This window comes from Natrix helvetica (genome assembly GCF_964273705.1).
Source record: "Natrix helvetica genome assembly, chromosome: 3".
Taxonomy (NCBI): Eukaryota; Metazoa; Chordata; class Lepidosauria; order Squamata; family Natricidae; genus Natrix; species Natrix helvetica.
The window spans coordinates 37,585,912-37,598,114 of NC_138549.1; the positions used below are offsets into that span (position 1 = coordinate 37,585,912).

Below are 12,203 nucleotides of genomic sequence, written 5' to 3' on the forward strand. Positions count from 1 at the left end.
CTAAAGGCTTTATTAAACTTGGTTATAACAATAACATCTTTCAAGTTCAATTCCACTGTACTTCTTCTGCTTCTTACATTTCAGTGAACTGGGGAGGGATCTGTCTAAACTACTTCCAAATGTTGTTGTTCTGGACTTAAAAAATGCTTCACGTTCCTCAGGTCCCTGAATATCTTCATCGAGGTAATTTTCCTTACTCTATACACCCGTCCCCAGTTAATTTTGGTCTTACCCTCTCAGTGTGTTAGAAAATTATAGTCCAGATTCATGGGAATGGACTGCAAATTCACTGCTCTCTTCTGCTGGCAACTCCCCTGGATCTGTAGATAAGTCCTGTAATGAGGCTGTACAAGGAGACTTTCACTTGTCAGCATATCTTTTTGCTGTGCTTTACTTGATGTTCACTTTCCATATTTATTATGGCCAGTGGCAGGAAAAATAAAGTCACTGATTTATTTGGCTTTGTCACCTCTGCATTCTGATTATTGCAGCATATGCACATTCTCCCTCCATAGGAATATTGCTCTCAAACAATATGTAGAAAAGAAAAAAAATGCTGTAAAGTTAACTCTCTAAGTGATGCCCACAAGAAAAAAAAAGAGAGATACCTGGGAAGCAAAGCCACAACAGGTGAAATAAGACAAGTCAGATAAAACACTGGTTCTCCCATCAGCTTCTCCATAGTCCAGTAGGGATTTGATGGAGGATAGCATATTGGGCAAGAAATATTATAAATGAGTGCCACAATGAAGAATAAAGCAATGCTGAAGGTGCATGATGACAAATGTAGCCAGGTCTGGAAAAAAAAAACATATTCAAAATTATTTTGCAATTCTGTACCTTACTGGCATTGTGTGTTCAGAACCACAGCTTGAGTGGCAGAGTGTAAAATTCTAGGTCACACCTTTGAAGGTAACTTACCCAGGTTTTGGTTTCTATAGCCAAATGGAGTATTATGGTAAAGAGAGCTGCTGTGGTGATAGGAGTTCCCCATGAAAATATATCCACGTCTGAATCATAATATATCTAAATAAAGTTAAATGAGAATTACGCACATTTGACAATATAAAACTTGTATATTATCCCATAACATCCAAGAACTATAAAACTTTAGGAATAATCTGCATGTTAGACAGAGTAATGCATATACCTTTTGAGTCTAAACTCAAAAGTTTATCATATGCTTCAAAAGACATTTGTTCCATATGCATTTGACATTTTTATGTTCCAACAAAAAGCATCTCTAATATGAACCTACAAAATGTACCATTTGAATTAGTCCAGCTATGATTAGAGCAGAAATATTGGCTCCTCTGACTCAGAAATTGTGTCAGAGAATACATGCTTAGAAAATCTTGACAGACTTGAACATTGGGCCCTATCTAACAGAATGAAATTCAACCTAGACAAAAGTAAGATTTTATACTTTTATAAAATATATACTTTATCAACAGTATAGGTACAGCAGTGGTGGGTTCCTGCTGGATCGCACCGGATCGCGCGCGCTCCCTTTCAGCGCTCCACCTGGCTTGCGCGCTCCCTTTCAGCGCTCCACCTGGCTTACGCGCTCCCTTTCAGCGCTCCACCTGGCTCTCGCGCTCCCTTCCGGCGCTGAAACCGGAAGTACAGTTTTGCCCCGCCCCTGGCGAAGCAACGACGCCTGCCTGCGCTCCACCAGCTCGGCTGGGAACGGAGATGTTTCCTCAGCGGAGCGGAGCGCGCTCCGCTGAGGAAACATCTCCGTTCCCAGCCGAGCTGGTGGAGCGCAGACAGGCGTCGTTGCTTCGCCAGGGCCGGGCAAAACTGTACTTCCGGTTTCAGCGCCGGAATGGAGCGCGAGAGCCAGGTGGAGCGCTGAAAGGGAGCGCGCAAGCCAGGTGGAGTGCTGAAAGGGAGCGCGCAAGCCAGGTGGAGCGCTGAAAGGGAGCGCGCAAGCCAGGTGGAGCGCTGAAAGGGAGTGCGCAAGCCAGGTGGAGCGCTGAAAGGGAGCGCGCGCGATCCGGTGCGATCCGGGAGGAACCCACCACTGAGGTACAGGCTAGATGAAACTTGGCTTAATGCCAGTAATTGTGTGAAGGATCTTGGAGTCCTAGTGGACAATTACTTAAATATGAGCCAACAGTATGTGGCAATAGCCAAAAAAGCCAATACAATCCTATAGGGATAGAACATGAAGTTCTAGTATTGCTTTACAAAACCTTAGTAAGACCTTAGTAAGCCCCTTATTTGAGGGGCTCCTACAAAGATGAGAGGGTCAAACTATTTTCCAAAGCATCAAAAGGCAAGATGAGAAACAATGGATTGAAACTAACTAAAGAGAAAAGCATCCTAAGGAGAAATTTCCTAACAGTGAGAGCAATGGAATAATTTGCCTTCAGAAATTGGAGGTGCATCATTGGAAGCTTTCAAAAAGAGATTGGGCAATCATTTATCTGAAATGGAATAGGATCTTCTGCTCAAACAGAGAGTTGGATTAGAAGACCTCCAAGGTCCCTTCCGACTCTAATATTCTATGTTCTAAGATAATTAATACCATGGCTGCATTCCACTTAGTAAGATATAATTGTTTAGACCCTAATTTGGAAGATACTAATTACTATGACTATCATAATAAAATTGTTATAACTAGAAACAAATGCTGAGAACATTAGTGATATTTTTGTTCTTTCTGTCTCATCACTCTAGAAAAAACCACTTTGTAGAGGTCTTTCCAATTACTCTCCAAGCAATTATTATCCTTGATAATAGCAATAATTTTCTTATGATTTCAATAAATTATGCGGTGTGAGGCAAAATGACCTGACTGCCAACTCCCCACTGCTCCTCTCAAACAATATTAGGGGAAAAAAAGAAAGCGATGATACTCCCACTGCTAATCCCACTCTTGAAAATTGTTGGAAAAAGGTTCTTATTCCTGGAAAAAACTGATAAATGGGGTAATATTTCATAGTTTTTGTTCCTGACACCATCTCTTCCTGTTCTAGCTGTATGACATTTGGATCTTTGCTGAATGGTACAGGGTATATACAAGTTTTACTGTCAGATGCAAAAAATCAGGACTATTCATAAAGTTGCAGTATAGAAGATTTATTCAATCCTATGCACAGGAATCTGGTCAATTAAAGTTCAACACTAAATTGGCATCAGGTAAGGGTCAACGGAATTTGGGAGGAGGTGGACTTGGAATACTTGAGGAAACACAATGATGCTAAACTGATGGCACACATAATTGTGCCCCCAGCTCTGCCAGCGTTTCTCCTATATTCATTGGATGTGCACATAAAGCCATTTTCCAATTGCTGGTCCTTATCTCCCTTATGGTCCTTATTGATACAGATAACCCAAATCGTAACAGCGATTTGGGTTATCTGTATCCATAACCCATCATTCTGAATGTCTTTTTGCCTCCACAGCTTCAATAATCCAAGTCATAAATACCAAACTGACCCTCCCAGCACACTTAATTTCACTTGCATACATTTGCCACGCCTGGCTTCTTTCCCCCATGATTCAAGAACGGAAGGATTGGAGCATGTTTACCACTGATAACTTACAAAGTAAGGGATGAAGAAACAAACCAAGCTTTGATAGAGAGCATCAATCATGTTCATCCAAAACATATGCGGCTGGTACTCCTGTAATGGGGGAGGCAGAGTGAGAGCTTTACCTCTAATGAACCATTTCTTGTTCAAAAAGGAGAAAAAGCTCAGTGATTAAAAGAAGCAAAAGAGTTCATGTAGGGATTTCATCTAGAAAAACTGCTTTAATACAAATAATATTCTGAGCCAAAGAAGCATTCCCATCCAACCTATTCCGCAATTTGACCTGCTCCAACCCAGTCCAACATTTTCCAAAAACCTTTCCCTTTCAAACTTAGTTGAGTGGACCACACATTTAGCCTCCTCTTCTTCTTCCTCTACTATCCTACCAAGGGCTACTGAAGGTCCTGACTAAAAATAAATTTTCTAAAGGCCACCTGATCAGCCTATTTTTCCTGAGGCTCATACTCAGGACATGCTGCCCTCCTACCTGGGATAGTAATGGAGCTGATATTAAAGAGCTGGAACAGTAAGTCAGGGATTATTTGGAGGATCAAAGACATTTGAACAAGATAAATAGGTTTGGGATGACTGGCTCAGAAATATTAGATAGGCTTAGTTTGTGTATAAGGCTATTGCCATTTTCTGTGTGGAAGCAGCTCAGATTTCTTTCTTTATTTTTCTAAGCCAGTCTGTCATGAAAAAGAAAAAGGATTATCCATCTCCTGTACCATGGACATTACAACCCCACTTCAGTCCTGACACGACATTACAGGTCAAACTCTGAAATGATCTGCAATGTATCTGGATTCCAGAATGTGACTGAGAGTGACAATAATATGGCAAAGATATTAAATCCAAAGAAGTTAGCTGCATTTAGTTCAGGCAGGCAAATGAGTTAGGGTCTAGCTTCTGTTAATTTCAATAAATATAAAATGCAATTAAACACTATGGATTTAATGGATCATTTTTAATTATGGTGATTATACATGATATCCCTAGTAGCAGTAGCCATATGCCTCTCAATAAAATTTTATTTTATTTTCATACAGAACTGATTTTATCATCCAGCTATTTGTGCCATTTGACAGTGAGGGATAGAAACACAAAACGTAACAGAAATTATTAGAACACATCCCCTTGGAGGCAACTCACATCAAACATATTAAAAAGGGGTCACATACCACCCTGACCCAGGTCAAAGTATTTCTAAATGATGACAGGATCAAGGCCATCTGAATCTTCCCAAAGGCCTCTTTCTGGCTACTCTGGGCAACATTTTTAGTAACTACTCAGGGACTTGGAAAATTCTTATTTTCTTGTGAAATCATTTAGCTATCTGCGCAGAATAAGAGCACATGCATAATTCATTGATTGGTATTATCATCTATTTCCAATGTGAAAATCTAGAAATGTATTCCAGCTTCAGGTTTCACTGTATTCTGCTGTCAAAATATACAGTCCTGGGAAGAAGAGGGTAGGAATTCTTTTCTACCTTGTAGAATTATTTTACTTTTTGGCTACCTGTTAAAAGTTAGAATGTCGGTATGCCTAATGGTAATACAATACCCAAATTCTTTATTGATACATATAAGTATGCTTAATTTGAACAAGGTTTGCATTACTTCTCTAGCCATGTTGCATCTTCAGTTAGCCAACTGGCAGCCCTCCTGGGGCTCTCAGTGGCTGTCAATGCCACCAATCATGATATCCTTCTGGACTGGCTTTGGATGGTAGTAGTGATAAACACTGTTATAATAGTTACCCACTTTGCTCTGTGGCCAGTTCCAGTAGTGGAGATGTTGAATCTTAGGCCCCTGCAATGTAAGGTGCCCAAGGGCTTGAGCTTTTGCCCACCCTGTTTAACACTACATGAAACTTCCAGGGGAGGTCATCCATCAGTATCAGCTCTCATATCACCAGTATGTTGCTGATACTTAATTACCATATTTTTCGGAGTATATGACGCACCCTTTTTCCTCAAAAAAGAGGCTGAAAATCTGGATGCGTCTTATACATCAAATACAGCATTTTTTTGCCTCCCGAAGCCCCGCCCCCTTCACCAAAATGGCTATGCATACACTTATGGAGGTTTTCAGAGAGCTCCTGGGGGCTGGGGAGGGCAGAAATGAGCAAACAATATGGGCCATTTTTTTGCCTCCCACCCCCCAGCAACACTCCATAAGCCTCCATAAGGTATGCATGCAATTTTTCCGTGAAAACGAGCCGTTTTGGGGAGGTTTGCAGAGTGCAAAAACTTTTTTTTCTCCTTTTGGAAAGCTTTTTAATTGATTGATGAGAATTACATTGATCAAGTGCTGTGCCAGCAGAAACAAAGTCTTAGGTGCTGCAGATTGTCAGCGATTTCCTTCTCCAGCACATGGATAAATACACTTGGAAACATCTACCTACCTACCTACTCTCTCTCTCTCCCTCCCTCCCTACCTACTGTATTTCTCTCTCCCTCTACCTACCTACCTACCTACCTACCTACCTACCTACCTACCTACCTACCTACCTACTCTCTCTCTCTCCTACCTATCTACTGTATTTTTTTCTCTCTCTCTTTCTATTTCTCTCTCTCTATCCCTCTACCTACCTACACACTAATAATAATAATAATAATAATAATAATTTATTAAATTTCTAGACCGCCCCCTCTCCCCCTACTTACTGTATTTCTCTATCTCTCTATCTTAATTTCTCTCTCTCTCTATCCCTTTTACCTACCTACCTACCTACCTACCTACCTACCTACCCCCCCTTTCTCTACCTACCTACCTACTGTATTTCTCTCTCTTTCTCTCCCTCTCTATCCGTCTATCTACCTACCTACTATTTTTTTTTTAAAAAAATGCCTCTTCAAAACCTTGGTGCATCTTGTACTCTGAAAAATACGATATATATCTCCACCCCTAGCTGGACAGGGTTGGCCAAGTGCTTAGAATTTGTAAGGATCTGCATGGCAAGGAATCGGTTTTGACTCAACCCTGGCAAGACACAGTGGCTATGGATTTATTTTTGCTCCCCAGGTCCAGATGATATGTCATCATTAACTCTGGATGGGGTGCACTTCCCTGGACTGAACTGCGGCACAATCTGGATCCATGGCCCTTGCTTGAGGGCCAGGAGGCAGCCATGGTTAGGGCACTTTTGCCCAGATTCATCTTCTGCATCCTTTTCTGGACCAGGAGACCTTGGTCACAGTCACTCATGCTCTAGTCTCATCCCATTTGGATTACTGCATTGTCCTCTACCTAGACCTGCTCTTGAAGACTATCTGAAAACTTCAAGTAGTCCAAAATGCAGAAGCGCACACTGTGATAGGGGCCCCTAGGTCTAGGTTCCCCTTTTAACAACTCTGTGTCCTGAGCTGCACTGGCTTCCCGTTTCTTTCAGAGTACAATTCAAGGCACTGCTCATCATCTGTAAAGCCCTACATGGCACAGGGCCAGATTATTTTCAGGTCTGTCTTTCTCTAAGGTAATCTATCCATCCTACCTGGCTAGATAGTGTGAGTATGCTTCTAGTTCCTTTCTTAACAGATTGTTATCTGATGGGAGCTAGGAAGTGTGCCTTTTCCATGGTAGTCTGATGGGAGCTAGGAAGTGTGCCTTTTCCATGGTAGTCCCTGCCCTATGGAATATCTTTCCCCCCCGAAGTCTTTGTGTATGTAATTCCATGTGCCACTACCCTACCAGCCTTCCATAAAGCACTAAAGACTTGGCATTTCCCCTAAGTACAGGAATAAGGTAAGGTGACTACACATCAGAATCTGATTTGGCACTAGATTTTGTTTTTATGCCTTTGGTTTTAATAGCTTTAATATGGTTTGGTGTTATTTTAATTTTTGATTGGGAGACACCCAGAGTTTGTGATAAGATGAGTGGCTATATAAATATTGTACAAAAATAAGTAACAATTATATTGCATATCATTATACATTACAGGGGAATTTTAGATGGGCCTGAACGTGATCCTTTTCAAGAATCCCGAGGCTCTAGTGGTTTTGCTAAAATTAAACAACAACAACAACAACAACAACAACAACAACAACAACAACAACAAGAGTGAGCTTCATGTGACATTTTGGGACCTGAAAAATGCAGAAATGAACACATTTTTACCTCCATCTTCTGGCCACTTGTGTAGAGCTGAGGCATAGCAATTAATGTCTCAGCAGGTACATCTTTATCAAGAACTCCAACAATCAATTGAGGAAGAGATGAGAACAATAAGTTAAAGAAGATCAGGTACCACTGATCAATCATTGATGACCCTGAAAATCCACAGTAAAACTGGTACCAGAAAAGAAGGGCGACAAACATCTTTAAAAGAAAAAGAGCAAAACATGAATCTTTAATATTTGCAGGCAGCATGTTTATGTATAAAATTGTAATAGGATGTCTCCTTTTTTTCACAAACATATTGCATTTAATAAAATAAGTCTAAGTTCTTTATCTGACTCAACACATACTGTCAACTTACAGGTAGTCCTTGAATTATGACCACAACTGAGCCCAAACTTTCTGTTGCAAAGTGAGACATTTGTTAAGTGATTTTGCCCCATTTTATGACTTTTCTTTCCATAGTTGTTAATTGATTGGCTTGAGGGCTACAATGTTAAAGGCGTTTCGATCTTGACTTATTTGTCAGCTCTCCACCTAAATCTTTACTCAGGCTTCCTTATTATTTGAGGGATTCAATCTCTATGGACACTGATTTTGAAATGCCCTTTAGACCAGAGGTGAGAACAATGACCTCTTTATGACTTGTGGACTTCAACTCCCATGGCTGGCTCAGGAATTCTGGGAACTGAAATTCACAAGTCATAAAAGGGCCATCATTCCCCACCCCTGTTCTAGACCACTAGAATGAGCTTTAGTAACCTCTAGGATGATTTTGGAGCATCTTTCATTTACTTCTTTTTCCTCTGGCTTTCTCAATTTAACTGATGTTTTATTCTGCTTATTTCACGATTTTGTAACATCATTTATATTATCTATTTTTACTCTATGCAGGGCAAACCAAAGCCTCATATCAAATTGGTCCACTTTTCTGATGATTTTATGCATTAGATTTTATACTATAGGAAAAGAAGGCAGTTTTGGTTTGACTGTATCAAATTGGCTTTGGAACAAGGATTTATCTCTTCACTCTCATCACACAGCATTTTGTGATGTATCCGTGTTTCATGCAAGGTAGTTTGAAATGTATAGATCTGTGGTCATTTCATAATAAGTACTCCAATTAAATGACTAATAGATTATGAGGATCGAAAAAGCCATCCTAACTACAAAGCAGCCATGCATATCTTGTAGCTCTTGAAAGGCTTGTTTTTAACTCTGGTTTTTTTAAATTGTTGTATTTTCCTGGTGCATGGTTAGCTTCATATGATTATAAGATTATAAAATATATTTGTATTCATTTGCAGTTGGGTCATTCCAGTGTATCCTTCCAATTTTGCTGCAGAAAATTAAGTCTGATTTTGTTGTGGCAAAGCCCCATTTTGAAGTTGATATTGCTTTCAAATGCAGTGTGATAAATTCTGGCTGATTGGAGTGTTAAAAATAATATGGTGGATCCTGTAAAGTTGAAATCTGTCAAATGTGCTCCATAAAGTGTTTCTAAATTGCACATCTTATTCTTGTGATCAAATTTACACATTTTGTTTCTTCTGCATGTGATTCCCTGTCACACAGCAGGGTCTGCTATTCTTGTAAATGCCAGCCATCTGCATTTTAACAAGCCCTGCCAGGCCAAAAACTTTTAAAACAAGGGATAATGTGTAATTATAGCATTTGTTCCTTAGAATGATATGGAATGGGACACTTGAAATTAGAGTATCTACTACAGCAGGGGTGTCAAACTCATGTCGTTACAGCGCCGTCATGTGACGTATCGGGACTTTCCCCCACTAAACGACAAGGGCGTGGCCAGTGTGTGACGCATCCAGCCCATGGGCCGGGAGTTTGACAGCCCTGTACTACAACATCTAGAACCCTGACTCGCTGCAACCTCTACTTACGTATCACTGGTTCCATCCTCCATGTTACCTTTTACCCCTTCTCCTGGCTTTGTTTCCCAATTCAATTGTTTTCCACTTTTCATCACAAGCTCCTAATCTTCTGCCACATTCTTTCCCTAACATTTATGAACTAACTAACTTCCTTCCTCCCTTCCTTCCTTCCTTCCTTCCCAAGAAAATGGCCTTGATGATAGGAGAAAGTGTCACTACCAGGCTACAGTCAGATAAAAGGAAACCCTAATCTGGGGCAGAACTGTAACTTGAAAAATGTCTCAGAAAAGACTCTCTCTAGGTCTCACAGAGATAAAGGGAGGGGGGGAGCACAATCAGACTTCCAAGATTCTGTTACTAAAGCAGTTAAAATAAAACTCCTGACTTATATGGCATTGGTTTCTTAGTTTGTTCTAACCTGATCCACCTTTCTCTTTTCTTTAATGAATGCTGATGTCACTTAAAAACCACCAGTTCCTTTGCTTTTAACATTATATTGGAAAAAGTTCTAAAAGAAAGTGAAATATTGTCAAAAGAAACTTACATAAATTATTAGCCACTAATCACCACAGGAACTATAAAGGACTAACTTTACCAGGAGTACAGAGTAAGTCTTCTTTTAGACTTACAGTTTCTTGCATCTTATGGAACAAATCAGATGGATCCCATTGCTTTAACTTCTATTTTCCTTGCCTAAGCCTCTTTCCCCTTCTAGTTTCATAAATATGATTGTAACAGGAAGGATTATTGAAAAAGTGGTAAAATGTTACAGTATTCCCCATGAATGAAGTTATTATTGGACTAATAAGAATGATTATTTTGGTGCTCTGGAGTTTGTGCTAGTTTTCAGTAGCCGCCTAGAACAAATTCACATTGGTGGCACTGAACTAGAACTTCCTATAACATCCAGACCTCAAATGGCCAAGATATGTTAACAACGTGTCTACAGTGAACAATTGTCCCATATTGATAGAACACCATTTTGATTAAAGTTATAGGATAGTTTTCTGGGTACGTAAAATGGTTTAATTATTAAACTCGTAAGTTTTCAGAAAAAGTGATTGCAGCTGAGATGAATGATATGTTGCATGCAGCTGAGATCAGTGCCAGGTAAAAATCATACCCATGCAACACGTTTGTTCCTTAAGGAGAGTGTGACCTTTTCCGAATGGACATGTATCTCATATCCAAATTACTGTTCTACTGTAGTCTAGAACAGTAATTTGGATATGAGATACATGTCCATTCGGAAAAGTTCTAGTTCAGTGCCACCAATGTGAATTTGTTCTAGGCGGCTACTGAAAACTAGCACAAACTCCAGAGCACCAAAGTAATCTAGATTTGGTTGCCTTTCATGCTAGGATATTGCAATCTCTTTCAAATTCTTCTTCTTCTTCTGAGATGTCTTGACTGGAATGCATCCTGGATATTTAAAGTTCTGAAGACGCACTATGTAATTACTAATTGAGATCAAAGGGAAAGCATCACAGGCAGGCTTTTCAGCTTGTTGCAATCCAGGAACAAGATATAGGAACAAAGATCACTGCAAACTATTATACTTACTGCATTTTTGTAGAAAAAATACAGCACCATGTTGGCAAGTCGGGAGTAACACCAGTGGCCATGCACAAGAAGGAGTTTCTCTAAATATCGGAACTTTGGGACTGCAAAGTCACTCGCCATCACAGCCTTCAATGCAAGAACAATTAAAAGTGACATTATTTATGAATGTTTTTTGAACTATAGAAATGACATAGCACAGTTTAGATGGCAGTTAGAAAACCACTGATATCACTGGTTTACAATGATAGAAACGAGAGTCAATAGTGTTTATAAAAAGAAAGAATGTCATTTAACTTGCTTATCAATGTTGTCTATTAAGAGATAATTTTACACGAACCTAGAAAGGAATCTGGAGTTAAAGAGGAGAAAAATTTCAGTGTGCAAAAGCTCTCTTATTAGCTAGATGAATGTAACTGGTGTAGAAAAGAGATTGCTACAAAACAGATTACTAGATAAATTAGCAAATTACTTTAACAAGTGTGTCTCATCAGTCATGAAGCAGAAAGTAAGACCCCTGAAATTTGCAGTGTCTGCTTCAATCAGCCTGTTGCTGCTAACAAACAAGATGAGTATTTTTAGACATACAGAAACATATGGACTTAACTCTGCCCTGCACTTGTCAGTAAACATAAATTACCTGCATGCCTTCTGGACCAGAAATCCCTACACCAATATCGGCCACCTGGATCATACTGACGTCATTAGCTCCATCACCTGGTGACAAATGGAAAACATATTATTTGTCATAAGCTGAAATAGTGATTATTAAGGACAGGTAACAACACAAAGGGCAATCAAGAGAATTGTGAGAGGGATAAGCTATCCATGAAAGAAATGTCTGCAATTTAGACTAACTATAATTTCAAAGCCTAATCTGTCTCATTTATATAGATGGGATTCATGCCAAGTTAAATCATCTTAAAACAATGTATAGTCATTAAATGGCATATAAAATACAGCTTGCGCTTGCTCTTCAGAGCAAAATTGTCACCCATTCAAAAGAGAGAATGAATGAACCAACACCCAAACAGTAAATTCCTTGGAAACCTTATTGGCATACAGTGATTGGGCGATTAGAAGTA

General features: G+C 39.6%; 1 protein-coding gene across 2 annotated transcripts in view; it reads right to left on the reverse strand.

The window, feature by feature from the left end:
* The window catches only part of ATP10A (ATPase phospholipid transporting 10A (putative)), a 323,794-nt gene that overhangs the window by 171,517 nt on the left and 140,074 nt on the right, over positions 1 to 12,203 (reverse strand). For both annotated transcript variants that reach the window (XR_014174818.1, XM_081946012.1), the window contains exons 15-20: positions 11,759 to 11,835; positions 11,122 to 11,247; positions 7,667 to 7,867; positions 3,555 to 3,635; positions 922 to 1,026; positions 609 to 796 (exon numbers count right to left, since the gene is read on the reverse strand). Coding sequence is in view for 1 of the 2 variants with exons in the window: in XM_081946012.1 (XP_081802138.1) it covers positions 609 to 796; positions 922 to 1,026; positions 3,555 to 3,635; positions 7,667 to 7,867; positions 11,122 to 11,247; positions 11,759 to 11,835 (778 nt within the window). In the remaining variant the exon portion in view is untranslated. The remainder of the gene's footprint in view (positions 1 to 608; positions 797 to 921; positions 1,027 to 3,554; positions 3,636 to 7,666; positions 7,868 to 11,121; positions 11,248 to 11,758; positions 11,836 to 12,203) is intronic.